A 24,545-nucleotide genomic window follows, 5' to 3' on the forward strand; every position below is an offset into this window, starting at 1 on the left:
AGCCTACTTGACGACAGGCTTGGCGAGTACCCCCGAGTTCAAATCCCAGCATGAGCACCAAGAGATGTAGCCTCAATCGGGGGTTGAACTCTTCTTTTTAGGTTACATCTATTAGAGGGTGTAGGATATAGATTTATCCTCTGTGTCATGGTTCCTGTCTCTTCCTAGCCAGCTTAGAGGAGCTATGTCAGAAATTGCTAGCCACTTGCGCCTGCCTTGAATCCCACCGTTCTACCTCGAGAGGGTATCTAGGTGACGCTGTTGCTTCGAGGGTAGTATGTTCTGCAGTATCTTGTTTCTGGTCCCAAATACCAATCGGTTGGCTTTGGAGTGAAGTCATTGCCCGAGATACAAGCAGGGCCTAAGAATACATTGTCTTACTTACGCTCTTCAGTATCACATGACGAATCGGTCGCTCAATCTAGCCAGTATCCTCTCCTACCGTGCCGTCACCTCCTTCATATTCATCATGTAACATACAGCGCGAGGGAGAGCGGGATGAGAGAAGTATGGAGACCGCGCTTGCATGTACGAGTACAGTCCTTCAGGTGAGAAAGGGATACCAAAAGCCCAGACGCACACAAACACAAACACACACATACCATGGGCTGTGGATGCTCGGATTTATGAGCTCGGCTCTTTCCGGGCCGCACCCTTGTCGGGTTTAGACTAAAGGGGCCTGGAGGAGGCATTATATAGGGTGTAAGATAGTTTGTATCGAAGATCCTTCTCGTGTCTCATGCTGCTTGTAGAGGCGAAGCTAATCATTTGGTCAGTGACTGCTTGTTTCAACCTTTGATTGGCGGCGGAAGTGAGATCCAAAAGCCCTGTAGTCAAGTGAACATGGTGACGGGGCCAATATCTCCCACCTCGGTGTGATTTTAGATCGTTCTACTTCTTCAACAGATGGCATAACGGCAAAAGGATTCGATTCTTCGAGAGAGACATGTAATAATATCCCGGCAAGCCATCTACGATATGTTTAGTAGACCCGGCCTCTGTGTTCTTAAGCATCACTAGGTCGATATAGAAGCCGTTCACTATCAGGTAGTCTCAATAATACATACAAATGTTGTTTATTTTTTACTTTTTACCAAGTCTTTTTTTATAGAAAAAAACAACAACAGCACTCTATCATGATAGCTTGTTTCCTCTCTTAAAGTCTAAAGAAACCAATAGTGGGCTTATTATCAAGAAAGAATAATTAAACAAATTTAGATTTCACTCGATTCATTAAATCCCAGTTTAATGTCGTAAGTCTTGGTATTCGTCTAATAGAATTATTTACATCCTCTCAGCCTCAAAAGGCCGTCAGCTAGTGAAGCTCCAGTCTAATAGAGGTAACATCAGCCCTATCGGCCTATAGAGACCATGAGCTAGACATGGACAAGCTTGTAACCGATCAAGGCAATATCAGCCCTTTCGGCTTATAAAGGCCATAAGCTAACCCAGCTTATATCTCAAAAAGGCTATATCAGCCCTTCTTTAGAGTACTTCCGCTTCTCACGAAAGCGTAGCCCAAATGCTCTTATCGAGGTCACCCTCCTCATATTCGTAATCCCACCCCTCATCGTAGATAGGGTCGTCGATATTCACCTGGTCCATGAGCAGATCGAGCTTCGTCATCTCGCAAAGCTCTTGCAGATCCAGGTCCCTCGACACGTTGCGCGCATGCCGACGCTCGAGGGCCACGGAGCCCACGTCAGTCAGCGGCCGGAGACGGGTGACCCGCAGCGACCTACGGCGGAACATCTTTTGGTTCTCCTGCTGAATCTCCTCGACCTTCGCCAACAGGGGCTGGGACGCATCGCCTTCAAAGTGCGATTTGGGGCAGTGCAGGCCTAAGGTGGAATACGCAGGCCCCTGGATGACGCCGACGGTGGCGTCCGGGTGACGAATGAGTTGGCCAGAGGAGAGCATTCTTCGTCCTCTCTCGACTCCGGTCTTGGGCTCTTGGTCCTGATCATTCTGGTGTGGAGCCGGGGGGTCGGCGTGCTCGATGACGGGTATCGGACGGCGCACGGGACGACGAGGTCGCATGCCCGCCGGCATCGGGGGTAGGACGAACTTGGCCGGAGGCTCGTCCTCCTTGTTCAGCGAGAGGAGCATCACTCGACCACTCGCGTCTCCGATAGCAAGCCTCGAGTAACATGGAGAGAAAGCTCCGCATGCTATAGCTCCAGGAGCCTCTAGAAGGTCCCGGACGAGGGGCTGCCGGAAATTGCGTACGTTCCACACCTTGACTACCCCGTCTGACCCGCCTGTGTAGAAGCGATCCGCTGTAGTCCCCCACGCCGTGAATTTGACACCCACGTCCAGGTCTTCTCGCTTTCCCAAATTTGGATCGAATTCGTCGATCGGCTTCTTATGCCGTAGAGCGTGAATAGGTTTGTCGCCTCGCGAGGTGTCCCAGACGTACACCTTTCCATCGGTGCAAGCCGCAGTCACGTATGAGCAGAGGACGCTGTTGGGCTTGATAGTGAGCTCGTTGATATCCTTGGCCGGACAGTCCAGGCACTGCATCTCGCCAAAGGCTGTGTCGCCTTCAGGCGTCAAGCTAGGGCGGAAGATGCGAATCTGCGTCAGAGTCTCGTCGTCAACCATCAGCCCAGCCGGGGATGTTGCCACAATGAAGCTCGGTAGAGTGGGATGCCAAACCACCTCAAAGACGTTCTGTGTAGACGCCGTCAAAACCTTGATCTTTTCGCCCGTGAGGCAGTTCCAAAGACAGATCTCGCCGGTGTTCAACTTCTCATCGGGAATGTCGTTATCATCTCCCGTGAGACTGCGAGGGGAATAGCCAACGAGAAGCAAGTGTTGCACACCTTCGGCTAAGCCCCATTGCATCGTTGCTGGAAAGTAAGCCCATTTCTGGGTTGCCGTCGTCTCCTCATTCCCTTCGTCCCATGTTCTCGAGCCGGTGTATACCTGGTAAGGGCTCTGAGATACGTTGTCGTTATCAACGCGGTAGACCCGGACAGCTTGCGTGGATACATCAGCAGCAGTCGCCACCATGCCAGATTCGTGTTTAGAAACAGCCACAAAGTTGACATTGCCCGCGTGTGTCCAGGTGCCTAAAGCCTCCATATTTGCTCCTCTATCGTCGACCTTCCACACCTTGACAGTCTTGTCGAAACTTGACGTGTAGGCACGGTTATTGATGCGATCATAGTCAGAAGACACAACGGAGGAGTAGAGCCACGGGCTCTGGCTTTCTCTCATAGCCTCTGTCGAGTTCTCGCCCTTCTCGACAATCGGTCGGGGGATTCTGTGGTCCGGATACGCCTTGAGCTGACCCAACGTCGTCGAGCAAAGCAAAAGGTTGCCGGCCTTATTATATTGCTGGTTGTGCGAATCGGAATGAGCCGTGGCTCCGCAGACGAAGTTTGTGTCTGAAGTCCAGGCAATCGTCATAATGTCACCAGCGCAGCCCACCCACTCTGCCCGCATCTCCATGTCGTCTTCGTGAGCCTTCCTAAACTCGTTGGTGAAGTTGATGTGGCGACGCATCCGGCCGAAGCCTCGGTTTCCGTCGACTTCCCGCGCCAACAAGAGTGCAGAAATCTGACTGGTACGCTGTGCCTCGCCCTGCTTGTCGGACTCGTCAACCTCCAACGTCAGCACCTTTGGATGCCGGGCCGGTCTCTTGTGCCGATTCGCCAGCTCGTCGAGGAAGTTCCGAATCGCAACGTGGTCTCGCTGCGCAAGCGTTCCCTTGAGCTCGATCATGGGTGGTAAAGTCGTGAGCAAGTCGGGCCGCTTTCTCAGCATCTTTCCCAGCTCTCTATCCGTATTGTCCCTCCGCTTGTGCTTGACCTTCTTGTCACACATAGCCCGCACTACTCTCCGTACGTCATCCAACTCGTCGGGTGTGAAGTCGACGTGGAAGGGCAGTGAGCCCAGCGCTGTCGCCGCCGGTAGGTTTCGTACAAGCTTGGAGGTGCCACGAAGAATCGTCTCGCGCTCTTCCGTTGTGGTGTATGGCCGCCGCGGCATCGTCATCCAGGCTACTTTGGCCTTGCGGCCTGAGGTAGCCGCCGCCGCCCCGGCTTGTGAATCATGGGCCTTCCATGACTTGAAGGACCTGGCCTGCGCCCTCGTTCGATAGTTCGTTGTCGAAACGGCGACGATCGGGGGTTCTGTAGCTGGGGGTTGAGGCGCTGGGTAGGGTTCTTGCTCGGGTTCTGGCTGGTACTCTACCTCAGGCGCCGGCTGAGACGCTCGTCGACTCTTCGCTGGAGACTTCGGTCGAGTTTGTTTCTTCGCCGGCCGCGGCGCTGGGCTGGCTGGCGCCGTCGGAGGACCTTGTTCGGAAGCAAGGTTCGATCCACGATATCCGTCCGGGTGGATGGGGACCCGAATCCCACCAAAGCTTAGGGGCTTTTTCCTGTATTCCTAAAACAGAAAGTCAGTACGACACTCGTGTATTGCCGTCCTGAGGCGGGCCGGTACGTAAGTAAGTGTAAGGGTCGGTTCTCACCTCGCAATTGTTGCAAAGGTCTGCAATACGATAACGGGCGAGCGCGGCCAGCTTCTTGACTGCATTTTTGGACAGGAAACCTTGATTGATGTCGATCGCGACGTCTTCTATAGCGGAATGATACACCTCCCTAATCACCTACAGCCTTTCTGTTAGACAATTCGCTTCCGAGAACGAAATATGCCGAGTGCGAGGAAGAGAGACAAGAGGGGAGAGGAAGGCGAGAGAGAGCGTCCTACTTACCCGTCGAGCGATATCTGCAATCTTGAACGTATCTTGCGGAACATTGACCAACGCCTCGGTGATGTATGGCCTGACCTGTGCGTTCAGGCACCGCACGAATTTCTCAGGGTCACCGCCATTCGGGTCAATAGGAAAGTCGGGACCGTAGTGCATTCGTTGCCTCTTTCGAGGCGGTTCGGCCTCAGCAGGCCGTGAGCTGGTTTCGCGGTCATCGTCGAGTGTGAGGTCGATAATGTCGGCCTTCTTCTTCGGGGCGGCCGTCAAATCGATCGTCGTGGCATTCGACTTGCCCTTCGGACTCGCAAACATAGTCGCGATCCCAAGGACATCGACGCGTCGTCGTCGTCGTCCAGCTAAGGCTCGGCCAGCGTACACGCGTAAAGTGAAGGTCGTCGGACGCGTAATTGTAGATCGTCAGGTCGCATTTAATTAGAGCGAAGAAGGTAGCTATAATGGGTCAACAGAGGCGGGTCAGGTGGAAGTGCTAAAAAAGAGTGGGTCTATGTACCTTCCTGATACTCGTGAGGGTCTAAAATAGTCTTACGTAAGAAACAACGTTCTTTTCTCAAGATATAACAAGTTAAGTTTTGGAAAAAATAATTTCTTATAGATTAATAAGTTTATTTACTTGGTATCTTTGAAAAAAAAAATAGAGAAAGTAGTAGAATATTATAGTTAGAACTTATTAGAACTTTGCTATAAAGTATTTTCATTGAAATAGTCTTTGATCTGAACAGTAGTTGCTTCATAATTTATTATCAAAGAAGCATTTAAGTTGTTCAGATACATCGCCCTCGAACATTGAATTGCCAAGGTAAAGGTATGCGACAGCTCATTGAGCTCAAGGTCCTGTCGCTCAATCACATGTGAATGCTCTGTTTCTTTAGTGACATATCAACCCTTTTGGGCTCTTCGCGAAGGCAGCACCTCGCCGGGGCCACGAGATCACCCAAGCAAAACACCTCAACTCCTTCAAGAAACCTTCAAAAAAAGACCCAAGACATGTTCTACAACATTGTAGTACATATTTAAACATCGCATAGGCTATCACAAAACAAGAATGAACCCGATGTCACCAGTACTCTGCGCCCCGCGAACCGTCTTGCGCTGATACGGCGCATCACTCCGCCGTCGCGTGCACTCATCGAATGACAACGCCAAGTAACAAAGTCCAAATGCGCCGGTAATAAATGAACAGTCCAATCGAACGGCTTTAGAACGACGTTGAACCGAATAGCCCCCCCGTCCAATGCCGTCGCGTCCCATGCCGGACCGGAGCGCCATTGGCTCCGGGGGCCATCGGCCCCGCAGGTGCCAGCCAGATGCGCCAGCTCACGCTCTCCAGCGCATCAAAGTCCGATATGGCACATGTTAAACTTTATATAGTCTGTACCCTTGACGCCGACCGCACACGTTCCTATGCCGATGATTAGCTGGTTTTTTTTCCGGCTTTACAGGCGCAAAAGATCGACCTTGACGGGATCAGGCTTTCAATGGAAATCACACGATACGGTACACTTTTCAACTATACAATACGCGCATATACTGCTAGATTTAATAATGAGTTTATAGATAGTTAGAGGCATACCACTTGGTAGGTATTGGTCTTGTATAGGCGAGTACGCGAGGTATCAAAATGTAACTTATTCAGCTAACGCTGTAACGAAAGTATGCATTAAAGCGGTTCCCATCAATATCAAAACATGCCTCATAACTTTAGCATCACTGCAATAAGGTTACGTTTCTTTATGAAATTTAGTGGTTGTAAACTCTAGAAAGCAGATAGATCATCTTATATGGTACAGCATTGCCCGCCTGTATGTGACACGACATCATCCAACGCCAATCCTCTAAATAAATAAACCTTCTAAAGCTTGGCCTTGGTGGCCGGCTCCGCATTGATCTCCTCGTACATCTGGTCGATCTGCGTCCTGAACGCCTTTGCGGTTTGCGGTCTCTTGAGCTTAAGACTGTTCGTACTAGGTCAGCAGGTGTCCATGTCTAGTGCTAATAAGGTAGTTTCCACTTACGTAGGTGTCAACAGCTCGTTCTCGATGCTGAAGGGGTCGATGGTGAGGTAAACGCTGCGCACACGCTCGTAGCTGTTGAACTTGTGTTTCTTGCCAATCCGGTCAAGCTCTGCGAGCAGGGCCTTCCTGACCTTGTTGTCGGCGCCAGCTGCCTTGATTGCTGCAAGATCGGTCTTGTCGATGGTCTTCTTCAGGATCTTGCTTGCAAATGGCGCAAAGTTCTCGGGGTCGACACCAAAGACAGCGACGAGCGACGACTGAGACGGGTCACCGTGGACGTATGCCATGGCCAGCAGACTGCAGCTACCCAGGTAGACGTTTTCGATACGCTCAGGCGAGATGTACTCTCCTTGCGACAGCTTGAGAACGTTCTTCTTGCGGTCGACGATCTTGAAGCGACCCATGTTGTCGACCTCGGCAATATCTCCAGTATGGAACCAACCATCTGCATCGAGGGCCTTGCTCGTCTCTTCCTCGTTCTTGTAGTACTCCTTGAAGATGCTGGGACCGCGGAGGAGAATCTCGCCACGGGGGTAAGGCTTGTCTGTGACGAAGTAGTCAAAGTCGGGAACCGACTCCAAGCAGATCTCATTGCAAGAGGCTGGCGGTCCGATGTTGCCCAGGGTGAAGTCACCCTTCAGCTGAACAGTCGAGACGGCGTACGTCTCCGTCAGGCCGTATCCCTGCACAAAGTGGTTGCCGAAAGCCGCGCGCAAGAACTCGTGGACGTCAGGGTCCAACTGAGCGCTACCGCTGACCATGCTGTGCGCCTTCTTGAGGCCGACAGCGGCACGAACCTTGGGGGTCCAGATTCTGTCGTACAAGAAGTGAGAGTTGCTTGCCTTGCCAACGGGCTGCTTCATGTTGGCCTTCTTGGTGCTGACAACCTGGCGAGACAGGGATCCCTTGACACCGTCTGCGTCAATGGTGGCAGTTCGGATGGCCGAGTTGAAGCGGTTGTACAGGCGGGGAACAGACATAAACCCTGTGGGCTCGAGAATCTTCATGTCGTCTACCAGTCCAACGATATCGCCGCGGAAGAAACCGATGCAAGCGCCTTCGGCCAGAGCGGTTTGGTCAACCATTCTTCCGTAGATGTGGGCGAGGGGCAGGTAAGAAATGTGCACGTCCTTGTAGGTAACGGTGCCGGCGGATCTCGCGGCTGTGAGGCCTGCAACGGCGTTGCCGTGGGTCAGGACAACACCCTTGGGCATACCGGTAGTTCCAGAGGTGTAGTTGATGGTGACGTAGTCGGTCGAGCGTGGGGGACGCATGGGGCGACCGGACTTGAGGCCGAGCTCCTCGACGCCAGCCATGGAGTAAATCTGGATGCCATTCTGGGCAGCGATGCCGTTCAGAACGGACAGCTTGGAGTAGCCAGCCTGTTCGCCATCGTCGAGGGAGTCAAGGCATACAATGAGCTTGAGTGATGGGAGGCGCGGGGCAAGCTTCAGCAAGACGGGGATGTGCGGCAACGAGGTAGCCACGCAAGCCAAGTTGGCGTGGTTGATGATGTATTCGGTCGTGTCGGGGCCAAGCGTCTCGTAGAGAGAGACGGTGAAGAGAGATTGGGATGCAGCACCGAGATCTAGTAACTTTGAGTCAGTATGCAGTTTGCGCCTCGTGCTTGGCATGTGACAGTCAACGTACCGGCAATGTGCCACTCGGGGCGGTTTTGCGACCACAAACCGACACCGTAGTTGTCGCTGGTGATGCCAATCTTCTGATGAATCTCAATCAGGCCGGCGCCGAAGTTCTTGCGACGCTCGGCAACCTGGGCATAAGTAGCCCAGGTGTACTTGTTCTCCCAGTCCTTGGTCGCGGGGTTCCATGCTCGGTGACCCAAGCACTTGGCGTTGGGACGCTTCTTGGAGGACTCCTCAAACAAGTCGTGAACAGTCTGGACCGCGGGATCAAAAGTGGACAGCAGAGGGCCGTCGCGGAAGCGCCAATGGCGGTAAATGGCACTGCGGCCTTCCTTCTCGGAGCCTGGGATCGGGACTCCATAGGGCGAGCCGGGAGGCGGCGGGTTAGCCAGCTCCTGTATGTATGCGGCGGTGTCTTTTGTGGGAGCCATGTTCGCAGCGACAGCGGGAATCTGTGGGGGAGTGCTTGCAGCCGACGACTGTTGGTTACGTTGCTGACGGACGATCTACCTCGATCTCGCTGCCAATTCGTTGGGGGCCCGACGGTGCAGCGGGATATGGCGCAAAGGAGTAAGACTAGATGCTGGGAGCCTGGTGAGATGGAGGCGATGTGCGGGAGGGAAAGATGTGAAGCTCGTTGAAAGGTGTCGGGACGGAAAGGTTTTGAAAGGAGGGAAAAGAAAAGTTGGAATAAACAGAAGTAATCCGTCCGAGAAGGATTTCGGGACAAACGAGGGGGGGAGCTTGTCTAGGTAATTCAAAGTTTTGTCTACAACGGAAGATCGAGTCGAGCCAAGTGCGCGTCGAAGCTACTCCGTACGGGGGATTCGGTTGTCGTTTCTTGGCCTCCAAGTGAGAAGGTGCAGGAAACGGAGAGACGATCCAATGAGCGAGGCCGAGTTTGGGAGCGTAGGCCGAGGCACAAGTCTCCAGAAGGGCGAGGGTGCCACTCAAAGGTCTCAAGGTCCTCGGCAACCCCAGATGGTGAGTGCGCTAAAGGGACCACTACAGCTGTTGAAGGGTGCTGATTGGCACCAGGAGGACCCGCCAAGGGGGCGCTGGATGCAGTGGCTTGCGGGGGCGCTGGGGGGCTGGCGGTGGAGGGAGTGGGAGCTGAAGCTGGGGGTTCTGGGTCGGAGATTCGCAAATAATGGGGAAAGATACCCCGTGGTTTCCGTCATGACCTCACAGCAAAGTGTCCACGTGGAGGAATGCGTCTGCTGTTGGCCGTGTGGCCATGCATACTACCTACCTTACCTTATGGGTGTATCTACGGGGCAGGTAACACAGTATTGCCAGCCATGTGGTGAGACCTGGCCTGGAGAAACCCGAATCAACCAACATGTGAGTTGCACCAGGCCAGCCTCTAATTAAGTTGTGATATGCTATGAGGTATTCATACCGAGTATTCCACACTTCGTAAGCTCAACAATGACAGTGACATCTTAGCGGGGTTATGCATATGGGGGAGGCTTAATTTCCCAGCAAACGGGGATCAGTCATTCATCCACTCTTTACAGGTAGATCCCCGACAGCGGAGCTGTCATCCGTCACTTCCCCTGAGCACCGAATACTAATCGAAATCCCATGCTATGCAATTGAAAACAATAACTACCTTTCTTACTGTCTTCTAGCACGACTATGAAGCTCATGATATTGCTGATCTTCAGTATCAACCACGTCAACTCGTAGGATGCTGTCAATGATGCACGCACTGAAGAGATGGTCAGTCTGTGAATGGGACTAGCAGGCCGGATTTGTCACATGCCAGAGCTGTGCTCTCAGTCTCAGGTCCGGGCGCAGGACAGCTGTCTTACTCCGGGCGGAGGTCATTGGACACCCGTACCCGAAAGGGCCGAACAAGTCCGGGTCCCACCTGCCACCTTACAAGAAGACCGCCCGCCTGGAGCCGCAGTGCCGCACCAGCGACAGGTGGAAGCCGCAGGAACAGGTGCCGAAGTTCTGCCAGCTTTCTCTCCAGCCTCAGGTGCCTCCAGTTCCTGTTGGGCGGATGGCGAAGGGTGAATTCCGAGAAACTTGCCCCAAGCTGAGCACGTTGCGCCAACCAAGTGCCCGAGATCTTGCTAACGTGTAGCTGGCCAAGCCCAATTTGCCTTTTGTCAAAGTTGAAATCTTTTTTTTTTTTTGAGTCTATCTGTGAAGAAGAGATGCAAACTGATGCAAGCTCTGGCAGAAGAGGAGAGTTGCTAGTATTGGCGTACACAGTAATTGCCTACCTTATATTTGTACGCACCCAGCTGGCCCTCCTAGGTAGACCAGTGTGGGCGGGAGAGCAACGAAGCGCAAGTCACCTTGGTGCGAAGCAAGATTACGACACTCAAAAGTCATGATGCTGCCCCTGGGTTTCTTGCCCAAGATCAGCGCAGCATTAAAATGGTGTTCCCGGCTGACAACTGAGTGACAGACATCAGCTACAGGTACGAATAAGCCTACGACAGCTTTGACGTGTCAATTGTAAGAAGACGCTGGTGATACAGAAAACGGCTCTGGCGGGACTAGAGAAACACAAAACAAGTGTCTACGTTTTGGATCACGTCCGATCAGTGTGTGCTCGGGTGCCGATTGCATGCCTCAGGAGTATAAGTTCTGGGATGACTCGTATGGGCTTCGGGATGACACGACGTAGGCCAGCTGTTCTTTTCAGACTGCCATTTCTGAGAGTCTCGGAAACGCATAGAGAATCAGAGTCTCGTGATAAGAGGGGAAGACGTGGCTAGAAAGCAGCGAGGGCAGGCTGGTGTTGTTGGCTGGTCCGCACTACGTGGCCAGGGTGTGATCTCCGTGGAAGTTTTTCGTTTCTTCGCGTATAAATACGCTACTAATAATATCGAAACAAGACATGCAGATAAAGTAGGCGAGTCGGCCACAGAACCCATATGTGGAAATTCAGTAGTGTGTTGCTTTTGTAAGTCGGACTGATACGGCACGGTCCTGAGCAGCTCAGACTTGAGAATGTTCTTTCATGCGGCGAAGAGTGATTTGGGCGGAGATGTAGTGATCAGGCGAATTCCATATGGGCTGCCAAGAAGTTGGGTGCTGCGTTGAGGCTCTACGGGTGGCAGAAATGGACTCTCCGATGGCGGCCAAGAGTCTGGAGAGCGTCCGATGCAGTGCCAATATTATGGGGGAACCCCATACAGTCGGCACCAAGGGTGGAGGATGAGCGGATGGTTTCGATGCCCAGCAAATCCAAGCCTTTCTGACATGATGTCTGGCGAGGCGAAGCTTTGATAGAGTAGCAGTTTCGAGGCTGGCCAAGTCGGCAGAGGCAGCCGCTGTTGCAGCGAGTCGTGAGACAGGTCGGGGCCGTTGAGGGTGGACTCGTGGAGGGGGGCAGAATGGCGAGTTTGACTGCGCAAAGGCGCTGCAGAAGTCTAGAAGAGGCAAGATGTGTCAGCAGGAAGCAGCAAGGAAGAAGGGAATGCCAAGAATATGAAGAATCTGTCGAGGGAGAATCCTTGGCAATCTGAGTATCGGACTGAGTCTGGGAGCAGGTTGTGCGGCGTCTCAGCAGCTTTTTTAAGAACAGCAAAGTGTGGTTGCGGAGTGGTGGAACGTGGAACAGAGAGACGACAGAAGCGACGACGACTTTGGGGCCCTTGGGGCCTGCATTCGCCTGCATGTCCCCGGTTTCCCGCATCGGTAGGTGACGGGAGGCCCCTGCGGATGATACGTGAAGCCAAGATTTCCTCCCCCAGGTGGCGCCTGCACCTAAGGCGATGTATCCGTAGTCTCTTATTCGTAGTGTATCCCGTACGGAGTGAGCGGTATGGATGGTACATCGTTGCTGCTGTTTCGAAATCCCCTGACACTAGCTCATGTACAGAGAAACTCGGGCGGCACCCTTGGCGTTGTAACGTCCGCCGTACTGTTTCTGCCGTAGATCTTCCATGGCGCTTGGCTTGACAAAACGTCCATGTTCCCTCTCCTGAGTCCTGAGTGCTTCAAGTGCTTCAGAGAAAGAGGTCCTGCCGGTCTTTACTAAGCACACCTCAACCGACGGGAGACTCTGGCTGGGTAGGTACGTACCCACGTACCTTGAACTACCTACCTATACTTCACGGCAAGAGACTTCCATACCTAGCTCTTGGCTCTTTCCCTGCGCGGACAGATAGGCTTGACAGGGGAGGAGCGTTGGAGAGTTTGGCAACCCACAACCCGCCCGCTAAATGGGAATCGTGAGGGTCTCGAAGGAGGCAGGAACGGGGTAGACCTGGTAGCGAGGAAACAAGATACGTTCGGACATTTTTTTTCTCTTAGGTTCTTTCTGCAGTTTACGAGTCCCATCCATCTGCATTCCCTTTTGCGGTTTCCACCCCATTCATCGTCCTCGCCCTCGTCTGTGGTCTTGTCGCAACGAAGCCAAGCTCCAAATCCCGTCCACACTTCCATTGATTCCCATGGCCTGCCTACTCTTCTTGCTACGTTTTGCCAGTCTACTCTAGTCCCAATTTGTTTCAACACCCACAACACGAGATGGCCCGTCGTCGAAAGTTCGGTGACACATGCTGGGCCCCGGGCGAATCATGCTTGGCATCTTGAGACTCGCTGCTCTTCAGCCTCAAACCCTCCGAGTCCTGAGCCTCTGGCCTGCAGACTCGCGCATCTGCACCAGCCTGCCATTGGCCTTAGTAGGCACCTTGTGTAGTCCCGCAGACACAGTACATGCCGCCTCTCTGTGTTTCTCAATCTGAAGATCTCGCTCCAGCCTTTCACCTCAAGTCTGCCAAACCCACCCACACCTGTCGCTATCAGGGCTGGCCTACCTAAATGAGATCGGAGTGAGGCAAGGCTATGCAGTATGGTTTGTCGTTGCTGGCAGTTCGCATCGCTGCAGCAATGCAACGTTAATTTGGCTTCCAGACTCTCCAAGCCTATGCTCAATATCGCCGTTCCTGCATGACGAGGCTCTCTCTGCCTCTCTCTTGGGCTCTTACTCACGTTCAGAGTTGAAGAGAGCATTGCCGCCCGCTGGCGTCGTATCGCCGATCAAGCTCCGCCCGCGGAACCCAGTTCACGTCTTGTCGTCCGACAAATGCGTGTGCGCGTCTCCATCAAGAACCACTCATTGTATTCGTTAGCCCCCCTTCGATGTAAGCCTGCCACGAGGCCAGCGCCAGAGAGGGCACAGCGACAGCCAAGATACGACATAACCAACACCCCAGGCCGTCCAACCAAACGCAACAAGACAGTCAAGGCTAGGTACTGTGTTACCTGCCAGCGCCAAGCCGTGAGCCGGCATGAAGAGGAGGCTCTGTTGATCTTGTGCTGGGATTGGTCCATGGGGATTTCTGGGGCCCTGCTACACACCATCTTCTCGTCTGGATAGCGCATGGCGACGGCCCAGGGGAGTCCCGTTTCAGATGCATTTCAGAGGTCTCAGGCCGTGCATTGCCCAGCACCAACCCTACCCATGGGTGTCCAGTGATGACTAGAGCCGCGACTACATGTTCCGCCTCTCAAACACTCAGACAGGGAGAGATGGGACTGCCCAGCCCATACAAAAGCATAAGTGATTTCCCCTCTTTCATGCTGTGCTGCCTCTTCTTGGACCTTTTCCAGCTCGACCGTTTCCACCCTTTTCTTCTTGTCAAACTTCCTTCTTCACTTCTCAACAGCGCACTGGGGGCAGCTTAGACTTATTTACCATACAATTTTTCTTCTCTCCTTACTTTCGTCTCCTTTCTCTTCCGTCGAAACGAACCTCACGAATCTCTAACGAAACGATCACGAAAATCGACAAGATGGGTCTCATTCTTCCTCTCCGAATTGTCCAGGGTGTTCTGGCGTTGGTGATCCTCGGTCTCTCGGCCTTCAGTACGTGATGAGGAACCTATGGTGGCTAGGGTGGGAGAGAATTATGCGCTGACTGTGTGCTTGCAGTCGCCAACTGGTACAACATGGACACGATGACTTCGTCCCCGTCCCAGGTCAACTTCTTGGTCTTCGTACCGCTCTGGTCTTTCATTTCGATTGCCTACCTCGAGCTTGTTCCCAAGTTCGCTCCTAGAGGCGAGTCTCACCCCATCTTCCAAGTTGAGATTTGTTTGGAGTGAAACAAATCAACTAACACCATGTTAGCCTCCCACCCCTGGGGTGCCGTTGCCTTTGAGCTCCTGAACGTCCTCTTCTACTTTGCCGGCTTCATTGCCCTCGCCGTCTTCCTCAGCAAGCTTCTCTTCTGCCGTGGCACCGTGTGCGCTGTTGCCCGTGCCGACACCGTCTTGGCCGCCTTCGAGTTCGCCCTCTGGTCCGGTACCTCCCTCCTCATGGTCAAGGATGTTTTCAAGACGGGGTTCCGCAAGCCCAGCGCCGCTGGCCCCCCTCCTCAAATGAAGGAGTCTGCGTAAGCTACGCCGACTCCTTCAAGTCTTTCCACGTCGCCCTTGAGGAGCGCAGACGTGAGGCATCTGTGGAACTGATTAGAGCCAAGCGGATGCCGTCGTGGGACCGCAAGAGCGATCGAAAATCCATCTGGGAACTCGACCAGAGACGCATCTACGGCCCGGGATTTAGTGATGTGAACCTTGTCTAGATGACTGGTTCACACGAAATGGGAAATGGGGGAAGTAACAGCAGTGGATGTGTTTGGTGTCAATCGGTTGACACTGAACCCAAGGTACAACGGAAAAAAGTGCGTGAATCGGATACAGTTGGTTTTTGGGTTGGTCATTTTCGATAAGGACGTAGATGCTATCCGTATTATTACTATTCTATAGGCTGCGGTCTGTAGTCTTCCTACCCATAATCTCTTAGTCTTGGTTCACCTACTTCTGCCGCGTGCTACTTTGACATCGACGTTGAACAAAAATCCATACGAAAGGGGTTGGTTGATACCACCACTTACATGGCTTTTCCAAGGGAACCCACGTCGGCGTTGTCATGCTACGTTCTTAAAAAAGGCATTTATTAATTTAAATCCGAACAATGATCTACCACTAAACATAGTTTAAGAGGAAGAGACAAACAGGGAGGTCAGCGCGTATAACGACGTGGCGGTTCTTATTGGATACACTGCCGCTGGAGACCACTCGTACTGCGTATAGGGGTGCGTATTTGTACTACTTAGAGTGACGGAGTGGATAAGGTAGTTTTTGGTGGGGTTGTAAATCACCGACTGGGAGTCCCTGCTTGCCCGTCAACTCTGAGCCTTCTGAAGGGTGGCTGAGTTGGGCGAGCGGCAATGCGTGTTATTGAGCTTCATTAACATTTTCATGTCCCTCCTGAAGCATATGAATTGGATTACGGAGTTGCCCCCTCTTTGAAATTTCCATCCGACTAGACTGACTGTGCTTGCTACCTTGCATCGTACTACGGCATGCGGCATGTAGTACAGGAGAAACGAGATCAGACTACGTTTTTGGTTTGGTTGTTCCGCATGTTCTTCTTTGTTGGGGCCTTGGGATGTGATACGGGGTACTTCTGGATGAACAACTTAACGAGTCTATGTCGTGCTTTCATGTTTCCCGACTATACCCAAGGTAGCTGTTCAACAGGTCATGATTGTTTGTGTGTCCACACTTGGAGGCTGTTTCTTTCAAGCCGTTTGCGGGAAAACGATTCGACCGGTTCAATGATTTTTGATCCACACAGTTCACTTCCCCAGAGTCCACGACCGACATCCGCGGGCCGGCATCGTGAGCCGTGGGACCCGGTCGAGGTGAGGTTGTCGGGGGTGGAAGCGTTCCTCGAGTCGGCCGGTAGACGGTGTCTTGCAAAGGTAAGTCTGTCCGTGATTGCGTTGGAAAGAAAAGTCAATTGGCCCCCAAACTTGCCCCCCACACGTGAAAAACGACACGGTCAAGAGCTAGGCTTCCACTCCCCATACAGCAATCTTGCCTCGTATCTTTTGGTCAGCAAGACGCAGAATCTCACTGTGGTAATGAAGACAAGTCCAATGAGACGATTAGGCACTCGGTGAACCCTCGGCCGGCAACCACACCGATTGACAAGAAAACTTCTCCAAATCTCGCGGGGGGGTCTAGTGGGTTTCTCTGCCTCCCGTTGCCCCTCCTTTGGTGCCATTTGCCCCGCAAAGTGACATTTCGGCGTCGATTGCGTGCTCTGGCCAAGCCCCACCCCCATTGCCTAAATCGGCGCTCTCTTCGCACCTCAAAGCTCCAAGAGCTCTCACTTCACCAGCGCCTCACCTCGCATGAGCGACGAGAGAGCCAGCCGTTGCTGCAGCATCGTAAAAAGATGAGAAATGTGACAAGCTCTCATTTGTCGACGGAACCAAACTATTGGACGTTTCCCTCGGATCCAATTGGCTATAATTCAAGCTCCCTGGTAGCTGACCGCGGGATTTGGAGGGGTCCCCTCCTCCATCGGGAAACGATACCTTTGAGAAGTTGCTTCCTTGAGATAGCTACCTTACCTGGTAGACAACTTTTTCTCTTCGGTCCCTGGTGACCCTCCTTACAAGGCCAAGAGGTCGATTGCATATACATACACTCATACAACAGTCTGACCTATGGTGTGATGTCCCCTCAATGGCATCATCGTAGCTAGCCCATTTTCTCTGCCTCACTCTTCCCATTGCTGGACAACGACCCCTACTTACCCCCCTCCCCCTCCCCTCTTCCGTGCTCTTCGTTTGCCGTTGCGTACTCCGTTGCCGGCCCGTCTCTTTTGTGTGTGTGTCTCTCTCTCTTAAGCGCGTCACCGTCCCCGTTGCTCTTGTGCTCGCACACCTTTAGAGAAAACCTGCCTCCTTCCCCTCCTCATCTCTTCTCCGTGTCTCCAATTCCTCCCTCTTTCTGTATACACATTATTTGCTAAAGAATAAAGTTAAACTTGAACAATGGCTGAAGAATTGAGCAAGAACTTTGAGACTCTCCAGCTCCATGCGGGGTACGTATGCTCTCTTTCATGAACACTGCCCGCCACCACCACACCGAGCAAACATGCCTTCGGGGGAGGAAAACAACCTTCCCGTTGCTTTTGGAGCTGTTCGAGACCTGATAACAAGCTGACGTGTGGGGATTGCCGTGTCTCTGTAGCCAGGAACCCGATCCAACCACAAACTCGCGCGCCGTCCCAATCTACGCGACCACGGTTCGTAAAACCTTCCCGACGACGACGAGCAACCAAGCTCTCTTCTCTCGCGAGCGCGGGCGCAAACATCGCAGTGCTGACAGCTGATCTCGATATGTGTAGAGTTTCACCTTCAATGACTCAGCTCACGGCGCGAGGCTCTTTGGCCTCAAGGAGTTTGGCAACATTTACAGCCGCATCATGAACGTACGTCAAAGTCACACTTTCCTCGACAACCTCATGTTATATAGCGTACCAAGCTTGAAAACTGACCGTGCCCTCCTTCCCGCTCCTCCAGCCCACCGTCGACGTCTTTGAGAAGCGCATCGCCGCGCTCGAAGGCGGTGTCGCGGCCCTGGCCACATCCTCTGGCCAAGCCGCCCAGTTCATCGCCATCAACGCCCTCGCGCACGCCGGCGACAACATCGTCTCCACCTCGCTGCTGTACGGCGGCACATACAACCAGTTCAAGGTCTTCCTCCCCCGCCTCGGCATCCACACAAAGTTTGTCGACGGCGACCGCGTCGAGGACATCGCCGCCGCCATTGACGACAAGACCAAGGCCGTCTACGTCGAGAGCATTGGAAACCCAAAGTACAACGTCCCGGACCTCGAGGCTATTGCCAAGGTTGCGCACGAGAAGGGCGTCCCCGTCATTGTAAGCCCCCCCCCCCCTTCCGTCTCCATCGCAAGCTGCACAAACATCAGACGGCAAGCTAACACCGGAAACCCACAGGTCGACAACACCTTTGGCGCAGGCGGCTACTTCATCCGCCCCATCGACCACGGCGCCGACATCGTAGTCCACTCGGCGACGAAGTGGATCGGCGGCCACGGCACCACCATCGGCGGCGTCATCGTCGACAGCGGCAAGTTCAAGTGGGACAACGGCCGCTTCCCGCAAATGACGGAGCCCTCGGACGGCTACCACGGCCTCAAGTTCTGGGAGACGTTCGGCCCCATCACCTTCATCATCCGCGCCCGCGTCGAGATCCTCCGCGACCTCGGCGCCTCCCTGAACCCCTTTGCCGCCCAGCAGCTCATTATCGGCATCGAGACCCTGTCGCTGCGCGCCGAGCGCCACGCGCAAAACGCACTCGCGCTCGCCAAGTGGCTCGAGGCTAGTGACTACGTGAGCTGGGTGTCGTACCCCGGTCTCGAGAGCCACCCGTACCACGAGACGGCCAAGAAGTACCTCAAGCGCGGGTTTGGTGGTGTTCTTAGCTTTGGTGTCAAGGGCGGTGGTGATGCTGGTAGCCAGGTTGTCGATGGCTTCAAGCTCATTTCCAACCTCGCCAACGTCGGTGACTCCAAGACCTTGGCTATTCAGTGAGTTTGCGACCCTTCTATCACGGCGTGAGAGAGCACTTGTTCTCTCTTCCTCTTCCCCAAAATAGTCCTACCCGCTAACCAAGGCCAAAAAGCCCCTGGACCACCACCCACGAGCAGCTCTCCGACGAGGAGAAGACGAGCTCCGGCGTCAGCGAGGACCTCATTCGTATCTCGGTCGGCACGGAGCACATTGACGACATTATCGCCGACTTTGAGCAGTCCTTCAAGAATGCCTCCTCCGCGTCCACCACGGGCAAGCCCGCCCCCGCGGCCGAGACCAAGCAGGACGACGCACCGCTTGCGCCGTAGGTCGGTGACAAGACATGCGCGCGCCTGAAATGATTGATTTCTGTTTTTTGCCTTGTTTTTTTCTGCCAAATGTACGAGAACGATAAAATACCCGTAGAAAAAGCAACTTACGATTCTTGTCTTACCTGGTCGCCCTGTCTTGATCAATACGTGGCTTTGTTTTGCATGGAGAGAAAAGAGAAAGCCGAAGAAGCGCCATCATGCTTGACACACCCCCTTGATCGTTCCTCGTGCAACATGATCAGAAACACTCGCAAAGTTTTGACCCAGCCAAGTCAGCGTTGCCCAGGCCTGGATTCCCGCGTCCGACGACGTCCGCTGTAGATGTGATGAGCAAGGGACGAGTGGCGCACATCACACATCTGCCGTGCTAGTCCATGCCCGACCCAAACCATGGAAGATACCTACCCAGGCACACCAGGTGCCGAAGATCAGAAGGAAAATGGATGCGCGTGAAAAAGTGAACCCCTCCTGATCCCTGGTGTCCATCCTCCGATAAGAAAGTTGTGTGATCAGCCCGGCCTAGCTTCCCCCCCGTGGCAACTCGCAAAGCACGCAACGAAATGAAACGTGCCGACGCCACAAATTCCTAGTGGGCGGCGCGACGGCATTTTTAGTCTTCACCTTTCTTGTGTGGATATGCGAAAACACATGTTGCCGTTGCAATGCGATGGAGACCCAGCGATTTGGGCGGCAGATATTCGTGGGGGTTGATAGATACAGGAGCTGAGATGGAGTCACGAGGTTGACGGGCTGACAACTGTTCTGGGTATATACAACCCTACGAACAAACCCTCAGAATCGCGGGGACGAAGAAACGTGCGGGATCCCGACAAGGTCTGTGGTTGTAATCCGACCCGGCCAAAAGCCGGCGCCGGTGCGAATAAGTAGGTAGCTCCCAACTGGAATGGGCGGGGGGGGGGGGGATGTTCATCGTCTCCACAACCCCCCGGGGCGCGGTAGACGACCACCGGTTTACTCCGCCAACGGACTCTGATTGGCCGAGAGAGGTTCGCTCCATTCAACGACGCCTCTTGTCTTGCTCTCTCTCTCTCTGTGTGTCCCATCCCCATCCAAGCTCCAAATCCCACGGCCCGCCGATTTTAGCTATATTCCTCGACATCCCACCTCGAAGAACATCACGGAAATCCTCCCCCGCCCTCTCGACAAAGTCTCCATCCGTCTCCCTTTTGTTACCCCGTCTCTTCTTGCTTGTCGTTCTTACTTCCGAATACCCTCCCTCGCCCAAGAACCACCCAACGAATATTCTCGGTCGACACCGCCCCATCTCGCAATGCGCCTCCTCGCAACCCTCGCCCTCGCGGCGACATCAGCATCCGCCGCCTCCCTGACCCTCTCGATCCCCTCCTCCCAAGCCCTCCCGAACCCCTACACCCTCCCGCCGTCGACCCACGCGACGCTCTCCTCCCTCGGCGCCACCTTCTCCGCGCCCCTCTCCGTAAAAAACACGTTCGTCTTCCACAACCTCACCGGCGGCGGCGGCAGCGCGGGCTCCTCCTACCTCGTCGACATCCACTGCGCGACCCACGCCTTCGCGCCCCTGAGACTCGATGTCGATGCCGAGGGCGGGTTGGCGGCGTGGGAGACGTACCGCGGTAACGATTGGGATAACAAGGGCGAGGCGTACGCGGCCAAGGAGTTCGAGGGCGGCGCGAAGGGGTTTGAGGTCAGGGTGTTGGGGCAGAAGAATTATTTTGTGGAGAGGAGCAAGTGTGAGTGTTTTCTCGTCCCGTCTTTTTTTTTTCCTTCGTCCCTATGACCTCCTATATGAATTTAATAGTGTCGGGTTTGTTTGGTGTCTACGGCGAGGAAGCCGAGCTCCCAGAGCTGTCGGCACTTTTCACGACGCGCACCTCTTTCCCGAGATACCGAAACGATCGGGGAGCACAGAAAAACGCTGACAACCCAAACCTCGCAGTCTCCATCCTCACCATCCTCAAGAACCCCATGATCCTCCTCGGCCTCATCAGCATGGGCATCTTCCTCGGCATGCCCTACCTCATGGACAACAGTACGTTCAAAAACCCGAAACCTCTTCCCCCCGTTCCTCGACGGAAAGTCATTCCTAACACGAACCGTTTTGTAGTGGACCCCGAAATGCGCGCCGAGTTCGAAGAACGCCAAAAGAGCAACCCGATGAACTCCCTCCTCGGCGGCGGCGGCGGGGGCGGCGACGCGAACCCCATGGCCAACTTTGACATGGCGGGCTTCCTCGCCGGCACCGGCAGCAGCAGCAAGAAGGAAGAGTCTTCCGGTTCTGGTGCCTCGAGTGTTGGGGCTGGTGGGAAGAAGGAGAAGGGCGTGCGGAGGTAAGAGAGAGAGAGAGTGTCGTGGAAGAGGGAAACAATGCGGGGAGGTAGAGTACAATTACACGGTTGTTCAAGATTGTTATTACGGCCCCTATAAGACATGGGGTACAGCCTACGGCGCTTCTTAGACCTCGATTCCCTATAAATTACGTTTTACGAGCTTTGGTGAAGTAAGGATATCGGAAGCCCGTACTACCATTCACACTTTCTTGCGTGTCATTGGGCTGGTGATCATACCTTACCTCGGGCAGCCCAGGTATACGTGAAACCGTCCGCAACACCGGTTCTCGTCACCAGCACAGTAGGCGCCCGTTTATGTGGGCGGGTCAGGTCAGACTACGACGGTGGAGTGGTTGAAGCAACGTATACGCCAAGGAAGTCGAGGTGGCGCCGGCCGAGAGGCGCGAGTTGAGTGGTCCGTATCCGACATTGCCTACTTATTTTCGTGTTTCTGTTCTGTTACTGATAGTAGTATCAAGATTGGATCTGCAATGCTACAAAGATATATTCGTCGTCACACAGGCTGATGCATCATAGCGTTCGTCTGAAAAGGCAAAGAGACATGATGTTCAAATGCAACAGGGGCTCTTTTTACTCATGAGAAGAACGCATATTAGACGCAGCGATGCCCCCCTGAAACCCGCCCTAGTCCACCCCTTTACCTGCCAACCATTCTCTCATGATCCATTTAGTAAGGTACGTTAAAATAAGCTGGCCGTAACCCAGTATCAGTCACTTAGAAGTCACCTCCAAAGTCGTCACCACCGCCGAAATCATCATTGTCCTGTCCGTCGTCTGTACCAAAGTTAGCAATTATTCAAATATCAAGCCATAGACTCGAAGGGTGCAACTTACTGTATCCATCAGCGTACGCCTCCTGCTGCTCATCATTGATGTGATCCGCAATCAGGGCACCACCAAGCAGACCGGCACCGGCACCGAGCGCAAGACCGCCCGCCATGCCCATGCCGCCGCCGCCGGCTTTCCGACCGCCGCCCATTCCACCCATTCCACCCATGCCCCGGCCGTAGCCCTGCTGCTGAGGGTATCCTCCGTAACCCTGCTGAGGCGGATAGCCGCCATATTGCTGCTGAGGGGGGTAACCGCCATACTGCTGCTGCTGGGGCGGGTAGCCGCCGTATCCTTGCTGCTGGGGGTACCCTCCGTACTGCGGCTGGGCGTGGCTCGAGCTGCCCATGCCGCCTGTCTTGGCCTTGCCCAGCAGCTTGCCCAAGAAGCCGCCGGAGCTCTTTCCCCTTGTCTCTTGCGCGCGGGGCGGGAGCTGGTCGGGGAACGGCGACTGCGACTGCTGGTGTTGCTGCTGCTGGAGGTTGTAGCCCGGCGGCATAGGGGAGTGGCTGCCGCCGCCGCCGCCGCTACGAGCGCGAGCTTCCTCCTCGGCCTGGAGCTGGCGGGCTAGGCGCTCGTCCTCGGACATTGTGTTGGAGCCGCCTGCGCCGGGCGGCTGCGGGGTCGAGGACTGGTTCTCGTAGGGGTTGCCCTTTTGGTCGTAGGGGTTGTGCTTTTGGTCGACCGGCGGCGTCGGGTGATCGCCGGGGCGCGGGGCGTAACCCGGAGGAGGGCCGCCCGGGTGCCCGTCTTCTGCTGGTGGGGGAGGGGGAGGGAGGGCAGGCTCTGTCGGCTTATCCCATTGAGATTGTTTGGTGTGAAGATTTACGTAGAACCTGGGGTTGCGTTTGTTAGCGTCGGCGAGCATAATGAAAGAGAGACAGATAGTTATTGAGGTAGTGATGTCTGGGCTTACCATTCTTTGTACTGGTCGTTCCATCTAGCGATCCAGCCGGGAGGAACCTCGGGGGCCTTGGGAGGCGGGGGACCCGACGGGGGAGCGAAATCGTCGGCCATGTGTAGTATAGTAAAGTCAGGCGCAGAAGTGGTAATGCTGCTCAGATGCGATTAGAACTTCTCGGTGGTGCGAGACCTTTCAATCGGTCGATGGGGTTCAGGGTAGATTGTTTGGTGTAGGTGAATGAGTTGTGGGTGTGTATGTCTGTGTGAATGGACAAACAAAGTTTCTTAGTCTCGACAGCTACTTCAGATAACTCGAGAAATCTTTGTAGAGGGAAAAAGGTACCAATATTCGAGGTTGGGATGAGATGGGATTTTGGGGGAAGGGAAGAGGGAAAGTATTGCCTCCTACCTCTTACCGCGGGGTGTCAGGTGTTGTAATGGGGAGGCGCAATAGGTCGATTGGAGCTGGGCGCGGAGGGCCGGGATTACGTCTTTCAGTTTTGGAACGGTTCCCTTCCCCCCTCCTCTAGCTAAACGGAGGAAACCTAGACCGCGTACCCAATAACACCCCGACGTTTCCGCTGCTCCCGCCTTCCAGAGGCATCTTGGCGGATACTTAGTGGAATAAGGAAGTAATTCACCGAGGCTTCGTGTCTTCACTCACTGAACCTGGCACCTTCTCGAACGGTACGGCGAGCATGGGGATCACAGTCGCTGCTGTCCGTCGTGTCGATGACATGATGTGCTGCGCTAGACAATTACCTACGTAAGGCAAAGTCAGATCGCAGCCGGGCTCTAGTCCCCTTCGATCCCGTTTCTCGAAGCTGCTCTCACTGCCATTGTGTGCCTATCTCGCCTCTTCCAGTCCAGTCCAGTCCAGAGTCCAGTCCCATCCTGCGGGTTCCATCTTGGCTATGCTGCAACAGCATGATGCGAGCTGCTGCGAGCTGCAAAGCACAGCCCCTCCCTCTCCGCTGATGCTTGTCCAGCGGATTTACCTAGGTGCCCCTCACGCCGCCGCCCCTCCCCTGTGGCCCCCCCCCCCCCCCGCCCTCTCATACCTCTCTGCCAGTGGCCACTCTGCCTGCCTGTTCGCTTTCCCACTGCGACCCGGGATGCCGGAGAGCCGATGCACAAGGCAACGTATCTGACAAGTCCCTCTGCAGCGTAAAACAAGCTTTCTTATACCCCGACGGTACCCCTCCCCGTCTGCAGTAAAACCGATTCCCCTCCAAAAAAGCCACCTCAGGTCCAACTGGAAACGTCTCGCACAAGGCCCGTCAATGATGGAGCCCCAAGGTACCGAGGAGTTTGACCCTTCGCTCCAGTGTTCTCATACCTTGTTAATAAGGTACTTTCTTTGAAT

At 54.2% G+C, this 24,545-nt stretch overlaps 6 protein-coding genes across 6 annotated transcripts; 3 read left to right on the forward strand and 3 right to left on the reverse strand.

Annotated features, from left to right (window-relative positions):
* Positions 1–1,503: 1,503 nt before the first annotated feature.
* On the reverse strand, positions 1,504–5,032 carry CABS01_09472 (WD repeat domain-containing protein; the record flags this gene model as incomplete). The annotated part of the gene is made up of 3 exons (XM_060542829.1): positions 1,504–4,395; positions 4,481–4,618; positions 4,724–5,032. The coding sequence occupies 3 exons, from the start codon at positions 5,030–5,032 to the stop codon at positions 1,504–1,506; spliced, it is 3,339 nt and encodes a 1,112-aa protein (XP_060400045.1).
* A 1,558-nt stretch (positions 5,033–6,590) lies between these two features.
* Positions 6,591–8,830, reverse strand: CABS01_09473 (AMP-binding enzyme; the record flags this gene model as incomplete). The annotated part of the gene is made up of 3 exons (XM_060542830.1): positions 6,591–6,693; positions 6,754–8,341; positions 8,404–8,830. The coding sequence occupies 3 exons, from the start codon at positions 8,828–8,830 to the stop codon at positions 6,591–6,593; spliced, it is 2,118 nt and encodes a 705-aa protein (XP_060400046.1).
* A 5,334-nt stretch (positions 8,831–14,164) lies between these two features.
* On the forward strand, positions 14,165–14,955 carry CABS01_09474 (uncharacterized protein; the record flags this gene model as incomplete). Its single annotated transcript, XM_060542831.1, has 4 exons — positions 14,165–14,237; positions 14,304–14,465; positions 14,502–14,766; positions 14,847–14,955. 4 exons carry the CDS (start codon positions 14,165–14,167, stop codon positions 14,953–14,955), a joined length of 609 nt encoding a protein of 202 aa, XP_060400047.1.
* A 2,268-nt stretch (positions 14,956–17,223) lies between these two features.
* On the forward strand, positions 17,224–19,097 carry CABS01_09475 (O-acetylhomoserine aminocarboxypropyltransferase/cysteine synthase; the record flags this gene model as incomplete). Its single annotated transcript, XM_060542832.1, has 6 exons — positions 17,224–17,273; positions 17,423–17,477; positions 17,580–17,663; positions 17,755–18,114; positions 18,193–18,785; positions 18,881–19,097. 6 exons carry the CDS (start codon positions 17,224–17,226, stop codon positions 19,095–19,097), a joined length of 1,359 nt encoding a protein of 452 aa, XP_060400048.1.
* A 1,294-nt stretch (positions 19,098–20,391) lies between these two features.
* Positions 20,392–21,431, forward strand: CABS01_09476 (uncharacterized protein; the record flags this gene model as incomplete). Its single annotated transcript, XM_060542833.1, has 3 exons — positions 20,392–20,830; positions 20,899–21,129; positions 21,205–21,431. The coding sequence occupies 3 exons, from the start codon at positions 20,392–20,394 to the stop codon at positions 21,429–21,431; spliced, it is 897 nt and encodes a 298-aa protein (XP_060400049.1).
* Positions 21,432–22,163: 732 nt separating this feature from the next.
* Positions 22,164–23,293, reverse strand: CABS01_09477 (uncharacterized protein; the record flags this gene model as incomplete). Its single annotated transcript, XM_060542834.1, has 3 exons — positions 22,164–22,222; positions 22,283–23,112; positions 23,193–23,293. 3 exons carry the CDS (start codon positions 23,291–23,293, stop codon positions 22,164–22,166), a joined length of 990 nt encoding a protein of 329 aa, XP_060400050.1.
* Between the last annotated feature and the right edge of the window lie 1,252 nt (positions 23,294–24,545).

The sequence above is a fragment of the Colletotrichum abscissum genome (genome assembly GCF_030869225.1).
Source record: "Colletotrichum abscissum strain IMI 504890 chromosome Unknown Scaffold_23.1, whole genome shotgun sequence".
Classification (NCBI taxonomy): domain Eukaryota; kingdom Fungi; phylum Ascomycota; class Sordariomycetes; order Glomerellales; family Glomerellaceae; genus Colletotrichum; species Colletotrichum abscissum.